General features: G+C 38.7%; 1 protein-coding gene across 3 annotated transcripts; it reads left to right on the forward strand.

The window, feature by feature from the left end:
* Positions 1–2,866: 2,866 nt before the first annotated feature.
* On the forward strand, positions 2,867–21,328 carry LOC133305164 (dnaJ protein ERDJ2A). Of its 3 annotated transcripts, none has more exons than XM_061505294.1 (12): positions 2,871–2,980; positions 3,073–3,119; positions 3,721–3,949; positions 4,069–4,164; positions 4,319–4,439; positions 4,563–4,669; positions 4,763–4,980; positions 5,529–5,706; positions 5,839–5,958; positions 7,433–7,519; positions 11,726–11,836; positions 20,166–21,328. In XM_061505294.1, the coding sequence occupies exons 3-12, from the start codon at positions 3,764–3,766 to the stop codon at positions 20,994–20,996; spliced, it is 2,055 nt and encodes a 684-aa protein (XP_061361278.1). In that variant the 5' UTR covers positions 2,871–2,980; positions 3,073–3,119; positions 3,721–3,763; the 3' UTR covers positions 20,997–21,328. The 3 variants fall into 3 exon arrangements, with proteins under 3 accessions (XP_061361279.1, XP_061361278.1, XP_061361280.1); XM_061505296.1 differs by having other exon boundaries at positions 20,169–21,328; XM_061505295.1 differs by lacking the exon at positions 3,073–3,119 and having other exon boundaries at positions 2,867–2,980.
* The last annotated feature ends 237 nt before the right edge of the window (positions 21,329–21,565 follow it).

Here is a 21,565-nt window from a genome sequence, read left to right on the forward strand (position 1 = left end):
GCAAAATGATACACGAAAAGAAGGTAATTTGATGGAAATGTATTTGCAAAAAAAGGCATTTGATATTAGAAATTGATCCCTAACCCTGTGTTTAGAATAAAAAATATCGGATTTCAAAGAATTTTAAATATTCACCAGTAATTCAAAATGTTAGCCATTATAATAAGAGAAATTACAAAATTTCATGTTTGGTTACATTCATAAGAATAGGCAAAAATAGTCAAGAACTGAAACGTCAACGTTCTGAAGCTCAGCTTCTATTGTAGCACATTGAAGAATGCGAAGCGCACTTTGTTATCTTGTCCTTATAGATGAATCATCGTCATCGTGTTCATTATTTAGTTGTCCTTCGTCATCATGGATGAGTTGTCGTTCATACAGGAGTTGTGTCATAAGGATTCACAAGGAAAGGAAAAGGAACCAAGCTTGTTAGCATCCTTGTAGGTTACACTTACGGTGCAAGAAAATCTTGAGGGGGCGTTTGGCTAGCCTCTTTTTACAGGTTTCCTATGCAAATGCAACAAGGCTTTTTGAAATGTCTTGTTTGGTTGAAAGAAATTTACTCAGAAAGCCAGCTATTCAATTTGCATGGCTTCCTTACTGTTTAGAATGCGTTTTCTGAGGTGGGTATTTGTTAGGGTTGGCAAAACGGGCCAACCCGGCCCAACCCGCATTCAGCCCGAAAAAAATGGGTCGGGTTGGCTCGAAAAAAAAAACGAGCCAGAAAACTCAACCCGGCTCGACCCGAGCCGGGTTAGGGTTGGCTCGATAATCAGCTCGCGGGTTGGCTCGTAAAAAAGCTCACGGGTTGGCTAAAAAAAAACTCGCGAGTTAGCTCGAAATGATGCTAGTGGGTTGGCTCGCGGGTTGGTTAGCTCAAAATATTGGCTCGCGGGTTGTCTCGCGGGTTGCTCAAAAAATTTAATTTTTGTGGTTTGTTATCCTGTATAAAATTATTGTATTTTGCAGTCTAACTACAAGTAGAGTAGTTTACAAAATCCAAAAACATTAAATGAAACACAAACCACTCCACGAATCACAGGAGTCAGTTATTATGATTTTCTGAATCACTCTAACTCACGATAACCATAAAACGTATATAAAGCCAAAAAATAAAAAATAAAAGAAATCCATTATATATTTCAACGATAAGCATCTAGACTCAAAAGCCAATCATGAAAAAAAAGACCTGCAAAAGCGACCAATATAGTAAAGTCCATCAGTGGAGAATCCATCAGTAAATTCCATTGTATTTTATAAAAAAAAAAAAAAAGTAACCCGCGAGCTGGCTCGTTCAACCCGCGAGCTGGCTCGTTTGAGCCCGGGTTGGCTCGGGTCGGGCTAAATCGAGCTGTCAGCTCATTTTTGCCAACCCAACCCGGCTCGTTTTGTGCGGGTTACGAGCCAACCCCACCATTTTTGCCACCCCTAGTATTTGTTAAAAGCTGAGAAAAGCATTGTTCATCGAAAATTTTCATACCCTTTATACCCTCTCAAAAGGCAAGAGAGTGAAGATAGGATTTAAACTCAGGGGTATTTTTGTCATTTCAGATTATTTTCCCATCTATATCTTACCTCCAACCAAACATACATTTTCTAAAAGTTACCTAATTTTTCCAGTAAATTTTTTTCCCACCAAACAATTTTTTTTTACATTTTCCTATCTATCTCACTTTCTTACCATTTCCCTATCAATTCTATTTTTCTAGTATTTAAAAAAATTATCCTCAACCAAACACCCCTTGAGAGAGAAAGAGCACCATTGCATAGGATTTCTAAAATTCTGCCTTAGGATTAGTGATTTAATATGAACTCACTTCTCCCACCCTGCATATTTCGAATACATAGGTCAAAATTTTTCTTAGGGGCTAGAATGCAAAAACTCATTTGTAACAGGACTCCACTGCAAAAATAAGAAATTGACCATTCTATAAATTACTAGAACTTACTTTAACAAGGAAAAATAAGGATCTCTCGGTGCACCCATGATTCAAGTGGTGCATCGTAAAGGCACCAACGTACAGGGACATGTTTGTTCCACATAATTTTACTTCAAAAAATCTCACTTAGACAATGATGAAAAAATCAAAGAGAGATGAGGAACTAAAGGAAAGGTGATGGTTGATGTTGTGTGAAGGAAAATTAAGCGAAACTAGGCGGCGTTTGTCAGAGGAGATTTTTTTTTATCCGAGAATCTTAATTTTCAGAAATATGATAAAAACATTCAGTTTATAATAATATTCAAAAATTAAAAATTTAAAAAAATTCAATTTTTCAAAAATCTTACAAAATACCATGTACCAAACGCCCTTAACACTCTAGCATTCGGGTTAATGCACATCATAACTTGTCATTGTTTTTATAATACGAGTCACTCTCTAGTGGTAAGGTTTTTACATAAAGTGATATTTTTTTTGTTCTTTTTTCCTTTTCATGATTTTATCATTTTCACATTTTAATAGAAAATTTTTGTTTGATTAATTTTCTAGATCCTATCAAATATTCTAAAATTAGTCATATGGCATTATAGAAAAAGATCATTTAAACAGATTTCGTCTTTAAATTGAGCAATTAAAGATACATTCACTTTTAAATTTTAATAAATTAACATGATGATATCCTTAGACTAAATTATAATAAATACAACTTTGTTGATGGATAATATATAATTCAAAAATTCTCAAAGAACTGGGAGTATTTCCTAACTCTGGTGGGATAGCGTTATCTAATTCCACTATCTACCAAAAAAAATCACTAACTTTAAACTAATCCGTATTTTATAGCTTAATATGGTAATTGGAAAAAAAAAACATGTGATGTGAGTTTTATACATTAAGTCGGTTTTGGGGGGTTTCTGGTGTGGGCCGATACAAAGAGCAGTGCAAGTGGGCGAAGGGTTTAAGGGCCGAAGCAGAGAGAAAGAGAGAGATACACACACATCACCATCACGCAGAGAAGAAGCGTAACAGTAACTCGTAAGGTAACCAAATCAACAAAATAATAATTTATTATTTTAATTTAATTTAATTATCTATCTCTTCCGCGATCTCATCTCATTTTCTGAATTCCAAGGTTCCTTCTACTTCGATTTCCCTTTTCCGTTGAAGTTGACCTCAAAGGTCTCTCTCTACTCTTTCATCTCTCATTTTTTCAATTCCACTGCGTTGCTATTATCTCGATCTCCTTCATTCCATTGTGTTTCAATTTCATTGTTGAATTTTCAACTGGATTTGGTTTCAATTGCATTTGCCCTCTACTCTTGCGAATTTTTGCTCAGGGTTTCCCAATTTTTTTTTTTTAATATTTTTTTTTGTGATTCTGAATCTCAGCACTTTGTACTACTATTAAATCCAATGAAATTCAACGGTTAAACTGTCTGAACCTTATATTAGTCTTTAACTGAAACTGAAGCTGCTTTGTGTGTGTCTCTCTGTGTGTGTGTGTTTAATATCCTTAATTCTGGCTGGGCAAGGGGTATTTGGAGCTGTTTTCAATTTGAATTTGATGATTTGTGTTTTCCCCTGGAAAAAATTCACGTTTTTCAAAATTTGTATGTAGAAACTTAGATTGGGGTTTCCATGAGACTGAATGCTGCAGGAACTTTTTTTTTTCTGTTCTGATTCTTGTGTTTCTGTGCATTATTTCTTAATTGCTATTTTTCTGCTGAAAGATTATGTTTAGAGATTGAGTTATGAGCAGTAACAAGAGTCGCCTTTACAGGTCTCTTAATCTTGTATAAGGTTGTTGGGTACAGAAGGTAAGGATGGCTGCTTCAGAGGAGAATAGTGCACTGTTCCCAATATTCATATTGACAATAATGGCCATCCCTATAGTGCCATATACAATAACAAAGTTATGTCGTGCTGCTGCTAAAAAATCAAAGAGCATCCACTGTCAGTGCTCTGAATGCTCACGATCAGGGAAGTATCGTAAATCGATATTTAAGAAGGTGAGATCATTTTCTGCTATGTGTATTTCTTTTTTAATTATAGAATAGTTATTTACTTATACTTGTGATATTGAATCTAATTCCGTTATTACCTCTCATTTTTCCTTCTGATTTTGTAGATTTCCAATGTCTCAACATATAGTAACCTGACATTGTTACTGCTTTGGGTGGTTATGATTATTCTGGTTTATTACATAAAGACTATGAGTCGTGAGGTAAACAAGTAAAACTTAAAATGAATTCTGCCATTCCACTGCATGATATGAATTTAGTGTTGAAGGATCTTGCGTTTATTGTAGAACATTTTACTTATCGGCTGAATGTTCAAATTATGCACGTTCTGAAATTTCTCCTGTAAATTTTATTCAGATTCAAGTTTTTGATCCATTTAGTATTCTCGGATTAGAGCCTGGAGCGCCAGAGTCTGAAATAAAGAAAAAATATAGGAGACTTTCTATCCAATACCATCCAGATAAAAATCCAGATCCAGGTTGAAGGTGTTTCAGTTATTTAATATATGTTTCATATAGTTGCAAACTTTGATGTTTGCAAGAATGTGTGCTTTCTGCTATTAGCCATGTTACTGACAATTTTTTTATTCCTTTGATTTCAGAGGCACACAAGTACTTTGTTGAGTACATTGCAAAGGCTTATCAAGCTCTGACTGATGCAACAGCTCGTGAAAATTATGAAAAATATGGCCATCCTGATGGCAGGCAGGTAGGAAAAAAAAATGTTATGGCAAAGTGCTCAATGTCTTGTTGTCCTTTTGTTCTAGTGCTAGTTAAATATGCATAATATTTTTTTTTGTAGGGATTTCAAATGGGTATAGCTCTTCCTCAATTCCTGCTAAATATTGATGGGGCATCTGGTGGAATACTTCTACTTTGGATTGTTGGTGTGTGTATTCTCTTGCCATTGGTCGTTGCTGTTGTTTATCTCTCCAGATCGTCAAAGTATACAGGAAACTATGTGATGCATCAAACACTTTCCACTTACTATTATCTCATGAAGCCTTCTTTGGCCCCCAAGTATGTTCATTGTTTATCTTTGTTCTAGTTAAGCTCCTGCAATTTTTTAATCTCATAATAATTCTGAGTATATAGAGAACAAATTTTTTTGCTGTCGGCCTTGAATATTTCCATTCATTAGCTTTTGTTGGTGGTGTATGTTTATTATATTTTTGAATTAGCTTGAAGTTCAATGAGAAATATCAGCATGTGAATATGTGTTGGTTAGCAAAATCGATATTTGTGCAAAACAAGTTTAGATTTTTAAATCCCTTTCAATACTAATTTTACAAGATTGTTTACTCTACAAGAATTGATGAAATATTGGGATTGTAAAAATTATTTAGCAGAGACTGAAGAGAAAACAGTAAAATGACAGGTTATTTTATTCAACCCATTTTATGATACTACTGGTAAGGATAATGGTATTTGGGAATATCATATTTTAATAGATTGAAAATTGAGTCCCCCCCCCCCTCCCTTCCCCCCTTTCTTTTCATTTATACAACAGCTATTTTGTATACTTAAGTGTTTGGGTTTTTTTAATTTGTGGCTATTATGTTGTACAGCAAAGTCATGGATGTCTTCATAAAGGCTGCTGAATATATGGAGATTCCAGTTCGTAGGACTGACGATGAACCTCTTCAGAAGCTTTTCATGTTAGTAAGGAGTGAGTTGAACCTTGACCTCAAGAACATTAAGCAGGAGCAGGCAAAGTTTTGGAAGCAGCATCCTGCACTGGTTAAGGTATCTTCTTGTATGGATAAGCTAAATAAAGTGTTTTTTTTTTGTGTGTGGGGGGGGTGAGGGGTACATAAGTGTTCTATTCTGATTTCTCATAGCCCTTTATGTTCTCACATGTATGCTATTTTCTTTCAGACAGAGCTGTTAGTTCAAGCTCAGTTGACCCGTGAATTTGCAGCCTTGTCTCCATCTTTACAAAGTGATTTCAGACGAATTTTAGAAACAGCACCCCGCCTTCTTGAAGAATTAATGAAGGTGACTGACTTACTATTCAATCTTATGTATCTCGGTAGACTCAATTCTCATGCTTTTTTTACCAGACTTGCTATTCAATCTTATGTATCTCGGTAGACTCAATGCTCATGCTTTTTTAAGTCTGCACTGTCTTTGAAAATTGCAGTCATTATACATAATATACATCGATAAAAAAATGTTGGAACACTAAATTCTTTGAAATTACCCAAATATTAAACAGAATCCTCTCCTGTATGGGCTCATGCTTGGGGTCCAACTTGAGGGTTTATATTTTTGTTGAGTCTTAGACACTTGTCAAACTTGAGTTTTTTGCGTGGAAGATGCAAAACATTGTTGGTGTCCTACGGACAACTTACTGTATGAACACCCAGAGTATCTGTGGATTATATATTAAATGCTAAATTTTTTTTTTCTCTGTGCACGTAACTTGGGGAAAAATTAGTCATACTGTGATAGAAAGAAGTTAATTGCTGAGGTGGATTTCATTAAAACTCCATTTTAGAAGAATGGATATTGTTTTTTGGTAGAAGCAACATGTTAGGAAATCACCTATCACCAAGGTGTACACTATGTGGACTTGCAGGGGATTAGAGTTCTAGGCAAGGAATGGGTGTGCCTAAGTTTAGGAGGGAAAATGAGTTGCAACAGAAATGATAAAAAAAGAGGGGGAGAAGAGTGAAGGGGTAAGCAAGAATATCTGAATATTGGATTTGGGAGAGTCAAGGACTCTTGAATGCCCCTATTATCTGTTCTTTCTCATTTTTGTGCGTAAACATACCATACTTTGTACTATTATCACATTAATATCAGTAATTACAGTGAAATAGCATAAGATTTCTTCCCTTAAATTCTTTGAGATTTGATCTAGTTCTATCACATAAGTTTATTGTAGACACCTCAAGTAAACATGTGAAAGATATTCAGTTTGCCCCTATACGAGTGCATTGGAACAAGGTTGTATATCATGAAAGGGAACTGAATTGTGGTGAATGGTGATAACTAATTTTATGAGATAAGTGGTTTCTGTTATTGACAGGTTTATGCAAAGAGTAACAAAACCCTATTCATGAACTCTGTCATAAATGACTTGACAAAAATATAAACACTCACTTCTCCTGACAAATATTTTTAACTAAATAAATAAAAAATACTGACCAAACAGCACTTCTCTTCGAAGCTAGTTGTGTGCATTTTTACAAAATGTTTTGATAGCTGCTAGGATTTTCCTTATGCAAATATAAAAAAGTAGGATTACTGGACTGCTGAGATTTACAGTACCAAAACTAAGATCATACCTAGCATGTAAGATTAAGCATGCATATCATACAAACTGGTAGGACATCGTGGTCATCTAGTTTTGCTTGTCATCGTTCTCTTATATGATGGATATTATATATCTGCTTCTGGATTGATTGTCATGAATCTGTGATATTTTCATTTCATACATCCTTTAATGCTCTACTTTCTGTAAAAGATGGCAGTTATACCACGCAATGCTCAGGGGCATGGGTGGCTGAGGCCTGCAATTGGTGTTGTTGAGCTTTCTCAATGTATCATCCAGGTGATGAATCTAAGTTTGAAGCTAAATATAATTTGCAGCAACTCAGTCATTTTTATTTCCTCCAATTGCACCTTTCCATATGTTTAATATTAAGCAACTTGTCTTCCATGTCAAATTAAGTTACAGATTAGTCTCACTATACCTACCATATTCTGTGGGATAGTATTCATTTTATTCCTTACTGTGATTTTTTTTGTAAGTTGTAATTGTTAATCTCTACCCAATGATCATGTATGCATGTTGATAATAACCTGCTTACTTCTTTTAAAGTTGTCTTCGTTGTTGAAGGCTAAAGGGAATGTTGTTTTGTGTTTTTGTTATTAGTTTCTCCCTTTTGTTGCAGGTGTTTGGTGGAGGGGTTTCCTAGGAGGGTTTTGGGGTAGTTGTGGTGTTTCCTTTTTCTGTTTTCTTCTTTAGATTTGTTTGTTTTCTGGTTTCCTGTTGGGGGCTTTATTTTTCTTTCCCTTCTGCTTTGTGGTTTCTTTTGGAGGGTCCCTTATACTCTCTTGTATTTTCCCTTTCTTTTTTAAAAATATTTTTCTTTCTATCAAAAAAATAAAGATAACCTGCTTATTTCTCCTAAGTAACACACTAGCATGATTATATTTTGTTCTACCTAGTTGCAGTGGCAGAACCTATGTACAGCAATGAAAGAATAATATTTAATTTATAGGCTGATGGGCCTGAAAGTGAGCAAGTTATTAGTTTGTTAGGGAATTGTTGTAGAATATTCTTAGAGAATAGGATAAAAGGAGGGGAAGTGTGTGGAGTGAGGTGGGCATGAATTAAGTGAGGTGGGCATGAATTAAGTGAATATTTGGGAGAATTGGGGATCTCTTGGAACCTAGGCGTGTTGGTTCTAAGGGTGAGCTTTTGGGTTTATTTTTCTGTAATTAGTTTTGTAAGGAGCTTGTCAACATTATTTTCCTTTAATATAATTTTCTGGTTCCATCAATTTGGTATCAGAGCTCTTCTAATCCTTGGGAGAGCTTTATGTTTCTACAAGAATGTAGAACAGATTGGAAGCTGTGGAGCGACGAACGGGACAAATGGAGGAAAAGATGGGGAAAATAGAAGAGTCTGTTCATCAACTAAGGGAAACCGTTATGTATTTTATGGAAAGACTAGATCGAAGGGATGAAGGGTCTGGAATGCGATCTCATGCTGGAAACAGTGGAGAAGAGAATGGTGATGTGGGAGGCAGAACATCGAAAAATGGAATGAACCCACAAGAATAGGAGAGAAAGAGGAGAGTAGAGCTCATGGTTTTGAGAGAGAAAATTAGGCCAGAGATTTGTCATCCCGCTTTGGCTGAATAGAGTCATACACGAGCACAGAGATTGGAAGAAACAGAAAAAAAAAAGAAGAGGAGGAAAAAATGGAAGATGAAGCAGAACAAGAGAAAGGAGAAGAGGAAAAAGAAAAAGAAGAAGAAATTGCAGAAGAAAAAAAAACAAAAGAAATGAAAGAAGGAAAGTATAAAGAAGAGGAGGATACAGTCGCAGAATATGGGGAACACATTGAGCTGTTTTCGGCACTGCTTAGACGCGTTAAGAAGGACATTAGGGCAGAGGAGAGGCTCCATACATTGTCTGATCAGGGACGTATTAAGACATTAGTTTAGAGGGTTGAAGAAAGAGAAACAATTTGCAATTGGGTTGGACTATCCAACGGGCTTGTGAGCAGTGGATTGTCAAATGGGCATGGACACTATACACATTCCATTCTCTTTACATGGGCTGGCGTAATTGCAGATGTGAGGCCCAATTTGTCAAATGGGGTCAACTCCTTAGGCCCACGAAATTCTGCCCAAGCGGGAAAATATGCACATGGGAGGAAATGGGTCTGATGACCATTCGCATGCAAAAGGCTGAACTGCTGCAACAAATGAAGGAGATGAGGGGCAGGGGTCAACGCAAGGAACATCGATATATAATGCAGCAGACGGTAACCAGAGTGGCACGCACTTCAGGCACAGGAGATGGCAGAACAATGGCGACGCAACCCAAGTGGCAACACGCAAAACTCCAACGATCGTGGGACTGCGACCCAGTCTTCGCATTAGGGGTGTTCGCGGTCTGGATTGGATCGGTTTTGGAAGCAAAACTCATCCGATCCAATTCCTTAGGTTTGATCATGTAATCATCCATTCGGTTTAGATTTTTTTTTAAATCCGATCCGATCCAATCCAATTTTTTTCGGTTTGGATTGGATTGGTTTTCGATTTTTTGAATATCCTAAAATTAGTTTCACGATTATTATGCAAATAATATTTTTTGTATATATTGGCTTTGTAAATTATTATTTTTTGAAATACAAAAATATCAGTAAACAATACTATAGTTGATGAGACGTGACTAAATTTTTTCTTGGGTTTAGTTGATGAGTTAATGAGTCTTAGGTTTAGAAATTTCTGGGCTATGATGGGGGAAAGGACCAAGTAAGTAGAGGAGAATTAATATATTGGATCGGTTTGGATTGGATCGGTTTTCATCAACCCATCCGAAAACCGATCCAATCCAATTAAAATTTGCGGTTTTTTTTCGGTTATCGGTTTTTCGGTTTTCGGTTTATTCGGTTATCGATTTTTCGGTTCGGTTTCTGCGGTTTGAATCGGTTTGGATCGGTTGATGAACACCCCTACTTCGCATGGTGGCACAACAAAAGTGATGTATGGCGGCGAGCGGCAGGGATCAAGATTTCGGCGACTTACGCTGAAGGAAAAGGTAGAAAAACGAGACGAAGTTGGAGCGTTTGAGGAAGAGGTAATGCCGCAAAATTTGGAGGGAATGGAAAAAGGGATGATTCGTGCGCGGGTCGGGTCGCTATAGTGGCAAAGCAGACATATGGATATGGGGTTAAGAAGCTTCAAACAATGGGACCCGGATTGAAGATTCTCTCACGTTACCAATCGTTTCTCTTCACCTTGAGAACAAGGTGAATGTTGGAGGGGGAGTATTGATGGGCCTAATAATGAGTTAGTTAGTTAGTTAGTTAGGGAATTGTTCTAGAATATACTTAGAGAATAGGATAAAAGGAGGGGAAGTGTGTGGAGTGAGGTAGGCATGAACTAAGTGAATATTTGGGGGAATTGGGGATCTCTTGGAACCTAGGTGTGTTGGTTCTAAGGGTGAGCTTTTGGGTTTATTTTTCTGCAATTAGTGTTTGTAAGGAGCTTAGGGGGCGAACCAGAACAGTGGTAAAACTGTTCCTTCATGACGGAAAGGTTATGGGTTCGAATCCAAGAAACAGACTCTTTGCAATTATGCAAGGGTAAGGCTGCGTATAAAGATTTCCTCCACCCCACACTCATTAGTCGGGTTTAACGGGGAGTGATTTTTTTTTTTTTTTTTTTTTTGAAGTGTTTGTAAGGAGCTTGTCTCCGTTATTTTCCTTTAATATAATATTCCGGTTCATCATAGGCCATCCTAAAGTTCTATTGTAAGCCCCTTGTTGAGGCTTGGGGCAATGACTTGACCTTGGAATGGGGCAATGTCCCCTCTCCCTATACATTTTATCACAAGAAAAAAAGAAGAATATTTAGTTGATGATAATTAGAGCAACAAAGAAAATGCTTACTGCTATATGTAATGAGTAATCTAATTGTAACTTTTACTTAAACATTTTCAGATTTTCTTTTCTTTGGTAAAATGATAGTATAAAATAGAAATGGAAATAGCCATACATGAGACCATTAATTAAGGATGGTCAAAATTCTATCAAGTTCCTCCATTCCTTTTTGAAGTCTCCTGTTATAGGAGAAACTTACACATGGGTTACAGGCGTGCTATTTTACTTAGTTATTTAATAGATTTTTATTCGTAAAAGCATTTAAAATGTGATGGTTGACATCATAGATCCTACAAGTAAAATGAGAACCAAAAGTTTTTTTTTTAGCATCTTTTGGCTCCTATGGTGATGCCTCTTGTGTAATGTCATCTCTTCAAGAACTAGGTAGTTGGGCTATGCTGCACATATTGATATGTTCTTAATTAAAGTCAAAAGGATATCTTATTGGTTTAATTTAATGATATATGGAATTAAATTGTTCAATTTCCATTTTTTTATGTTTGTATGTTTGTTATCGTTGTCTTGTTTAGCAAAGCACTGTAACTTAATAGATCACCAATTAATTTTTTTCCTTTTCCTTTTTATAAAACAATTTTAATATGAAGTTCTTTTCTTGTTTTACGACCTTCTATGCAGGCTGTTCCTCTCAGTGCTAGAAAGACTACTAGTGGATCACCTGAAGGCATTGCACCATTTCTGCAGCTGCCACATATTAGTGAGACTGTTATTAAGAAGGTGGCCCGCAAGGTATGTTAAACATTATACATGATCTCTTGTCTCCCAAATGTAAAAGGTTAAATTTCCCTGGTGTAATGTTCCTGTCTGTACTGTTACCTGTAGTTACATGGTCTAAAATTCTTGAGCCTCAAATCAGAGTTAAGGTATTGACAATCCTTTTATGCACATTTGCCCTGGGGATCTAACTGTAGCTAGTTAGCTACTTGTTGGATTCTGTTGAGATATATAGTCCCACATTGATTGGATGAGCAACTAATATGGCCTTTATAAGGCCTTCCCTTGGAGCTAGCTTTTGGGGTGGTGTATCTCAAGGTTCTTTATATGGTATCAGAGCCTCACCGTTCCCCGCTTTAAAGTGGAATTAAAAATAAAAAAAAAGCACGAAACCCTGGGGACAACTTTCCATATGAAATATGATTAGAAATAGGATGAGTAGTACAAGATCGAGTACCTTTTCTGAGAGCAATGAGCAAGTGTAGATCATTTTCACCATGACACTCAAGTATTGGGGTGCTGGAACTAGAACATGGTTCAGAATCCTGGCAGTGTAGAGGCTCTGGGTTATTCACACTTTGAGGAGGCTTTCGCCTGCTATAAACTTGTCCCCATTTTGAGGAGGCTCTTGATGGTGAGGATTCTGTAGCTCCCCCTGTTTCCAAAAGTAGAGGTAATACTGTGGCATTAGTAGGTTCCCATGACTGATCTTCATCTACTCCTATAGACATATTGAAAAGAAGTTTCTGTATATTGATCTTGAATAAATTACATGAGTGAGTATTTATACAAGAAAGAATCGCTAAGAATGACTAAGCGATAACTAACCAATCCTAATCACAATCAATTCTAATCAATCACAATCAATCCTAATCAATCATAATCAATCCTAATTAATAGGAAATAAAAACGGAAACATGTTTGAATTCTGATTTTCTACACTCCCCCTCAAGTTGGGAGGTAAATATTGATCATTCCCAACTTGCCAATCAAGTCTTCGAATGCTGGACGGTGTGCCCTTGGTAAGGATATCTGCCGTTTGCTCTTTGGTTGGAACATATATCAAACGCACACTTCCATCATCTAATTTTTCTTTGATGAAGTGACGATCAACTTCCACGTGCTTTGTTCGATCATGATGCACAGGATTTTGAGCAATGCTAACAGCTGCCTTGTTGTCACAATATAGTTTTATTGGTAGGGAATATGAAATCTTCAACTCTTGAAGAAGTCTTCTCAACCAGATTCCTTCACAAACTCCATGAGCTAAAGCTCGAAATTCTGCTTCAGCACTACTTGCAACCACTGTTTGCTTTTTGCTTCTCCAAGCAACAAGATTTCCCCACACATAGGTGCAATAGCCTGAGGTAGATCTCCTGTCTACTGATGAGCCTGCCCAATCTGCATTAGTGTAGATTTCAATTGTCCTTTTATACCCCTTTTTAAAGAATAATCCTCTCCGAGTCGTGTTCCTGAAAAACACAACCATGTGGAAAGAATTTAGCAAAGCAATGCAATTCAGAGGTGAGCTTGCTAGTGGAAATGAGATTACAAGTCAGAGAAGGAACATAAAGAACTGATGTCAAAGTAATCAGCTCAGAAAGTTTAATGGTTCCGTGCCCGCAATCTGGGAAAAACTGCCATCGGCGATCTTGACCCGAGAAGGTTCAGAATATGGAGTGTATGAACAAAACAAGCCAAGATTACCTGTCATATGATCAGAGGCTCCAGAATCAAGGATCCAATGATTTTGACTATCAACATGGAAAGCTGTACCTTGCTGGACCACATGACTAGTGGCCTTAGGAGGTTGAGTCAAAAGTCTCTGAAGTTGTTCAAACTGAGTCTTGCTAAGAAAGACACCATCAGAGTCAGAGGATGCATGAGACTCATCAACCTTGTCATCAGTAGAGACCTGATATGCACGACCTTTATTTTGTCCTTTGGGCTTCCAATTTGCAGGTTTTCCGTGGATTTCCCAACATTTCTCACGGGTATGACCAATTTTATTGCAGTGGGTGCACCATGGACGACCATCCCGTTTTGATTCTCCGGAAGAACGGTCAATAGTACAGTTGGCAGCTAATGCAGACATATCATCAGACTTATCAAGCGACTCTTTTTCTCCCAGCATAACTCTCCGTCTACTGGCTTCTCGACGAGCTTCAGCAAAGGCGTCAGCAAGTGAAGGTAACGGTCGCTGCCCCAATATTCGACCACGAACCTCATCAAGATCTCGGTTGAGTCCGGCAAGGAAATCATACAGTCTTTCCTTCTCCAAGTGTTTTTTAAATTGGGTATTAGCTTCCAATCCCTTAAGATCAGATGCATAATAAAGATCCAATTCCTGCCATAAATTCGTTAGTGCAGTAAAATATTCAGTAACAGTCATACCCCTTTGACGAAAGTCTCTCAACTTATTTCTCAGTTCAAAAACTTGAGAGGTATTCTCCGGATCGGAGTAATTCTGTTGAACAGCATCCCAAATTTCCTTGGCAGTATCAAAGAACAGATAGGTTTGGCCAATCTGTGGTTCCATGGAATTAGTCAGCCAAGCCATGACCAAGGAATTATTAATCTCCCAATCGTCATAATCAGGAGAATTCTCAGTAGGTTTCTTAATTTTTCCCTCAAGATAGCCCATCTTACCCTTTGCCCGGATGACCAACTTAACTGATTGAAACCATTGCAGAAAATTCTTACCGTTCAACCGGTGATTGGTGATCTGCAAACCTAAGTTGTCTCCAGAGGACTGAGAATTTGGGGCAGATGAGGAGGCGGAAGAGTGTTTTGAGGAAGCCATGAATAGAAAGAGAAGGGTTGACCATTGATGAAAAATCAAGTTTTGTAAATTTTTGATCTGACCTCTGGAACAGGAAGGGGAAAAGCCGGCGAGAAGGTCTGTGCAAGTCGCGGCGGAAAAAGACGTCGGGAAGGCGGCGCGTGCGGTGGATGACGGCGATGGGTCCAGCGGCGGTCGACTCGTCGGATCCTTCTGAGTCGAATGGTCACCTCACTTTCTTGATCGGAGGTCAGTAGACTAGGTTTCTGTGTTGGACAGATTCAAGGAGGTGTTTGACGGTGATGGAAGTGTTTGGATGGTTATTTCAGATTTGAATTAGGGTAGGAACGAACCCGCTCTTGATACCATATTGAAAAGAATAAGAATGACTAAGCGATGACTAATCAATCCCAATCACAATCAATTCTAATCAATCACAATCAATCCTAATCAATCATAATCAATCCTAATTAATAGGAAATAAAAACGGAAACATTATTGAATTCTGATTTTCTACAGATTCAGTTCAATAGAAATTTGATTTATGCAAAGTGTTCCCAAGATTGACAAATGGACATTATTCATATGGCTTTCATATTAATTTTGGATAGGATTCAGTGGCTGAATTACTAGTTCTATGAAATTACTGATCTAATTTTAGAAACGGCTGAGCTATCTCTGTTCTGCACAATTAGCTCAAAGTTGTTAAGGTATCAACACACAGATGCAAGAGACAACCAAACGAATAATCTACGAAAGTTTTTCTTTATTATCAAACTCTCTTTTCTTGCTCTGTACTTTCTATGACGATTACATCTCCTTATATGGTAGCTTGCTAAAAATAACTTAAACACCTATTAAAAGCTATTAAACGCAATAAAACATAAACCGTAGAAAACTTACAGCCATTTAACAAATATCAAAACCAAACCCCCATAACACTTAACCAACATTAATTCCTAAACATAAAACTTCTAGAGACCCATTAATCTAAAAACCGTACATTTAAGTTTATCTAATAACACTCCTCCATAAACTTAAATGCTTCTTCCATCTCTCATCCCAAGCATCTTCTTGCAATTGTTGAGCAGCAACGTCGGCAGTGGCTTTGTGAAAATGTCCCCGACTTGCTCTTGACTGGTCACGTGTGTTAACTCCACATTTCCTTCCTTTACTTGATCCCGGATGAAGTGAAATCGGACGTCAATATGCTTGCTTCTCTCATGATTCACCGGGTTCTTGGCTAACTCTATAGCCGACTTGTTATCAACTCGAATCTCGGTTGGGCCGACTTGTTTTTCCTCCAACTTGCTTAGTAAATTCCTAAGCCATACTGCATGACAAACACACCAAGATGCTGCTACATATTCAGCTTCACAGGTAGACAAGGTTACAATGGGTTGCTTCTTCGAAATCCAAGTGAATGCCGTGTTGCCCATGAAAAACACATAACCAGCCGTGCTCTTTCGATCATCTACGTCTCCACACCAATCACTGTCAGAGTATCCAATCAACTTGTGTTTTGCTGAACTCGGGTAGTGTAACCCGTGTGAAATTGTACCTTGAACATACCTCAAAATTCTCTTTACCGCCTTCCAATGTGTGTATCTTGGCTCCTCCATGAACCGACTTACTACGCCGACACTCAACGAGATATCCGGCCTCGTGCATGTGAGATAGCGTAGGCTTCCCACCAAGCTTCTGTATTTGCTTGCATCAACTAGATCTCCACCATCATACTTTGAGAGTTTTGAACCGGGTTCCATAGGAGTTGAAACCGGCTTGCAATCTGCCATCTTAAATCTTTTGAGAATCTCCTTTGCATATGCCTCTTGAGAGACAAAGATACCCGAGTTGTCTTGTCTGACTTCCAGACCAAGAAAATATTTCATCAGACCAAGATCTGTCATTTCGAATTCTCTTGTCATTGTGCTCTTGAACTCTTGTATCATCTTGGCATTGTTTCCCATAAAAATGAGATCGTCAACATAAAGAGCTACAATTAACAAGTCTCCTCTATTTTTCTTAACATAAACAACGTGTTCATATGGACATTGTTCAAGTCCATTCTCCTTGAAATATTTGTCAATACGAGCATTCCATGCCCGTGGTGCTTGCTTCAACCCGTAAAGTGCTTTCTTCAATCTCAGCACCTTCTTCTCTTCTCCTGCCTTCATGTAGCCCGGCGGTTGTTCCACATAGACTTCTTCTTCAAGAACACCATTCAGAAATGCCGACTTTACATCCATTTGATGTATTGGCCACCTGTATTGAGCAGCCTGTGAGATGAGTAGCCGAATTGTCTCCATCCTTGTAACAGGGGAAAACACCTCGTCATAGTCAATTCCAGCCTTCTGCTTATAACCTTTTGCAACTAGCCGAGCTTTATTTCGTTCTATCTCCCCTTTAGCATTCATCTTCTTCTTGAACACCCACTTCACTCCAATGGGCCGACTTCCGTTTGGTAGCTCGGCTAACTCCCATGTGTTATTTCGGTCAATGGCAGAGCTACCTCCCATGTGTTATTTCGGTCAATGGCTTCTATCTCCTCATCCATGGCATCTTGCCATTTCTTATCTCAGATGGCTTCTTCAAAACTTATGTTTTCAGAGTCTGCAAGAAGACAAACAAAATGTACCTCACTTGTTGACTCATATATGTCCTGTATGCTCCGCATCCTGGGTTGTCGTACCTCGTCTTCATCATCAGAAACTTCAGGGCTTGCCGGGTTGATATTTTGTGTTGAGATTCTGCCTTCAAAATTCACCTCGGATGAATTGCTCCAGTCCCACTCATTTGCTTCATTAAACCTTACATCTCGGCTCACTACAACCTTCTCGTTGACGGGGTCAAACAGCTTATACCCCTTTGTTTTTTCATCATATCCCACAAAAACATATTTCCTGCTTTTGTCCTCGAGCTTAGTTCTGAGCTGGTCTGGTACGTGTGCATAGGCCACACTACCAAATACTCTAAGATGTTCCACTGATCGCTTTTGACCGCTCCAAGCTTCTTGTGGTGTTTTGTCATCTAAACTCGAATGTGGACATCGGTTCTGCACATACACAGTACACTGCACAGCTTCCGCCCAAAACTCCTTCGGCATCTTCTTGTTTTTGAGCATTGACCGAACCATGTCAAGAATAGTTCGGTTCTTCCTTTCAGCCACACCGTTCTGTTGTGGTGAGTATGGTGCTGTTAGAAACCTCCTTATCCCCTGTTCCTCACAAAATGTCAGAAATTCTGTCGAGGTATATTCCCCACCTCGGTCAGAACGCACCGATTTGATATAGCTTCCTGTTGCCTTCTCAATCATCACCTTGAACTTTTTGAACACATCAAACACCTCGGACTTCTCCTTCAGAAAATAGACCCAAGTTTTCCGTGAGAAATCATCAATAAAAGAGAGAAAATACTTCTTACCGCTAAAAGAACCCGGATTGATGGGTCCACACAAGTCGGTATGTATTAATTCCAGAGGTTGCTTAGCCCGAAACCTTGCCGTCTTCTGAAACGTAGTCCTGGCATGCTTGCCGAGTACACAACTCTCACAAAATTTTCCTTCAAAGTTTATGTCAGGTAACCCGTCCACCATTTTCTTCTTTGCCAACTCGGTTAGACCACCATAATGTAGGTGACCAAACCGGAGATGCCACAGTGACGCCTTATCTTCTACCTCGGCTTGTAAACATTCAACCTATACACATTTCAAATTCAGTTTATACATACGATTCTTACCCATTTGAACTCGAACTATCACCCGACCTCGCTCATCTTTCAAATACAATACCCGGTCTTTCATAATAACCGAGTAACCTTTCTCCATCAATTGACCCATGCTTAAAATATTGCTTTTTAGGTCGGGTACATAGTACACATCTCGAATTGAGCCAATTAACCCGTCCTTTTGTAAAAAACAAATCGTACCTCGGCCTTTTACCTCAACCTTCGAGGCATCCCCGAATGAAACATGTCCGGTTTCCACCTTTCTCATCTCCTTGAATAAGTGCTTATGTCCGCACATGTGGTTGCTCGCACCCGTGTCAAGATACCACTCCATGTCATCGTCTGACCTTCCTTCACTGTGTGTCATTAACAAGACACCATCCTTCATCTCGCCTTCTGTGGCTAGGTTAGATGTCTCCTCCACCCTTTTCTCTTCTCTGCATTCTCTTGCAAAATGTCCAACCTTGCCACAATTGTAACATTTGTCCGAGTTACAATCTTTTGAATAGTGACCATACTTGCCACACTTGTAGCATTCAATGTTTGAATAATGTGACCGACCTCCTCGACGACCCCGTCCTCTTCCACGCCAGTTCTGTTGACTTGATTGTCCTACCTCATCATTACAACCTTCTTGACTTCGGCCTCGGCCCCTACCACCACAGCTAGTACCTCGTCCACCGCGGCCACGTCCTCTACCTCGAAAGTTTTGAGAATAGAGAACCTTCTCATCTTTAATTGTTGCTTTGGTCTGAAGCGCTTGTTCAAGAGTCTCCTCCTTCTTCTTCTTTCTTTGTTCATGCGCTTCAAGAGTACCCGCCAACTCATCAATAGTGAGTGTAGACAGATCCTTGGACTCCTCTATCGCACAAACCACGTTTTCGAACTGGTCTGTCAAAGATCTCAGGATTTTCTCCACCACTCTGGTGTCAGGTATAACTTCTCCATTCCGTTTCAACTGGTTCACAACTCCCTGAACCCGGGCAACGAACCCGGATACTCCTTCCGTGTCCTTCATCTTTATTCCCTCCAACTCGGCACGAAGGGTTTGAAGCCGGACTTGTTTAACCCGGTCAGCTCCTCTATAGACATTTGCCAAGGTGTCCCAGGCTGCCTTTGAGGTCTCACAATTTGCTATCTTCTCGAACCCGGATTCGTCCACAGCTCGGAAGAGCATGAATAACGCCAGCTTGTCCTTTGCACGCGTCTCTTTCAACGTTTTAGTTTGAGCCGCCGAATAGCCTCCAGTGTCCTGTGGTTCTACAAAACCTGCTTGAACATTCTCCCAAGCGTCCTGGGATCCGAGAAGAGCCTTCATCTGGATGCACCAATTCTCGTAGTTCTCCTTCGTCAACTTAGGTAGTGCCATATCACTCCCCCTTTCCATAGCTCTGATACCAATTTGTTAAGGTATCAACACACAGATGCAAGAGACAACCAAACGAATAATCTACGAAAGTTTTTCTTTATTATCAAACTCTCTTTTCTTGCTCTGTACTTTCTATGACGATTACATCTCCTTATATGGTAGCTTGCTAAAAATAACTTAAACACCTATTAAAAGCTATTAAACGCAATAAAACATAAACCGTAGAAAACTTACAGCCATTTAACAAATATCAAAACCAAACCCCCATAACACTTAACCAACATTAATTCCTAAACATAAAACTTCTAGAGACCCATTAATCTAAAAACCGTACATTTAAGTTTATCTAATAACAAAAGTTGTGTATAGCGACTACTGTTGACTGTTTAAAATTCGGATGTTAAATTTCAGTTTTTCTCCCCATACCATGCGTGTTGGACCTAAGTATTTTCCTTCTTGATATGCAGAAGGTTAGAACATTTCAGGAACTTCATGACATGGACCTGCAGGAGCGAGCTGACCTGCTTATTCAAACAGCTGGGTTATCTTCTGCTGAAGTGCAAGACATTGAGATGGTACTGGATATGATGCCTTCCTTGATACTTGAGGTAACTTGTGAGACTGAAGGCGAAGAGGGTATACAAGAGGGTGATATTGTTACTATCCATGCTTGGATAAATATTAAAAGGGGTAATGGCCTGATCGGTGCCCTTCCGCATGCCCCCTACTACCCATTTCACAAGGAAGAAAATTTTTGGTTTTTGCTTGCGGATTCTGTTTCAAATAATGTATGGTTTTCTCAGAAGGTTAGTTTCATGGATGAAGCTGCTGCTGTAACAGCTGCATCTAAGGCAATTGAGGAATCCATGGAGGGGTCAGGAGCAAATGTGAAGGAGACCAGTAGGGCAGTTGCAGAAGCAGTTGGGAAGGTGAAGGGGGGGTCTAGATTGGTAATGGGCAAGTTCCAAGCCCCATCAGAGGGTAACTTCAGTTTGACTTGCTATTGTTTGTGTGACTCTTGGTTGGGCTGTGACAGGAAGACAAGTTTAAAGCTCAAAGTTTTGAAACGGACTCGGGCCGGCAGCAGGGGTGCTACTTTGGCTGAAGAAGGACCTATCATGGAGGATGGAGTTGAGGAGGACGAGGACAATGAGGATGGAGAGTACGAGGAGGACTATGAGAGTGAGTACAGTGAAGATGAAGAAGATGATAACTCAAAAAATAAGCATCAAGCTGCCAATGGCACCGTGAATAAACATGGTCAAGCTGCAGAAGGCTCAAGCTCTGATGAAGAATGAGAAGTCTTTTTTAACATGATAGAACCATAATCTTCATCTTTGTGCCTCTTGGGTGGTACAACAATCAATTGTAGCGATGCTCATCTATATTGTCCATTTTAGTTTATCAGTTGGACACATGGACTGCATTGATACTTGGACTTTTGTTCTTATCCTAGTTCAGCTGATATCGGGATTTAATTGTCATCTAAGTATGGAAGATAAATTTAAGGATTTAATTTTGATTTAATGTCAGGGTACAACTTTTTAAAATGTTTTGTTGGGAAATTTTAGATTTGAGAGTCCTAGTGTCGACTAATCCATGTAACCAACTTTCATCTGCTAGAGCACTGCGCGGTTGTTCTGGTAGTATTTTTATAATTTTTAGAATGATACAAATGGAAAAGTGGTATTTTTAAAAATGAAAAACCGTATTCCTCTTACGTTTGTTTTAGAATTGGATAATAAGAAGGAAAATGTGATGCTAGAAGCAATTTAAACTCAAATTACATGCTTTTTTTTTTTAGTTATGGTTGAGAAGTTGGTACCTCCATAAACAAGGATAGCACCTCTAATGTAATTTTTTTTAA

The sequence above is a fragment of the Gastrolobium bilobum genome, unplaced genomic scaffold, assembly GCF_033153095.1.
Source record: "Gastrolobium bilobum isolate Gb01-03AN ecotype WA unplaced genomic scaffold, APGP_CSIRO_Gbil_v1 utg27305, whole genome shotgun sequence".
Classification (NCBI taxonomy): domain Eukaryota; kingdom Viridiplantae; phylum Streptophyta; class Magnoliopsida; order Fabales; family Fabaceae; genus Gastrolobium; species Gastrolobium bilobum.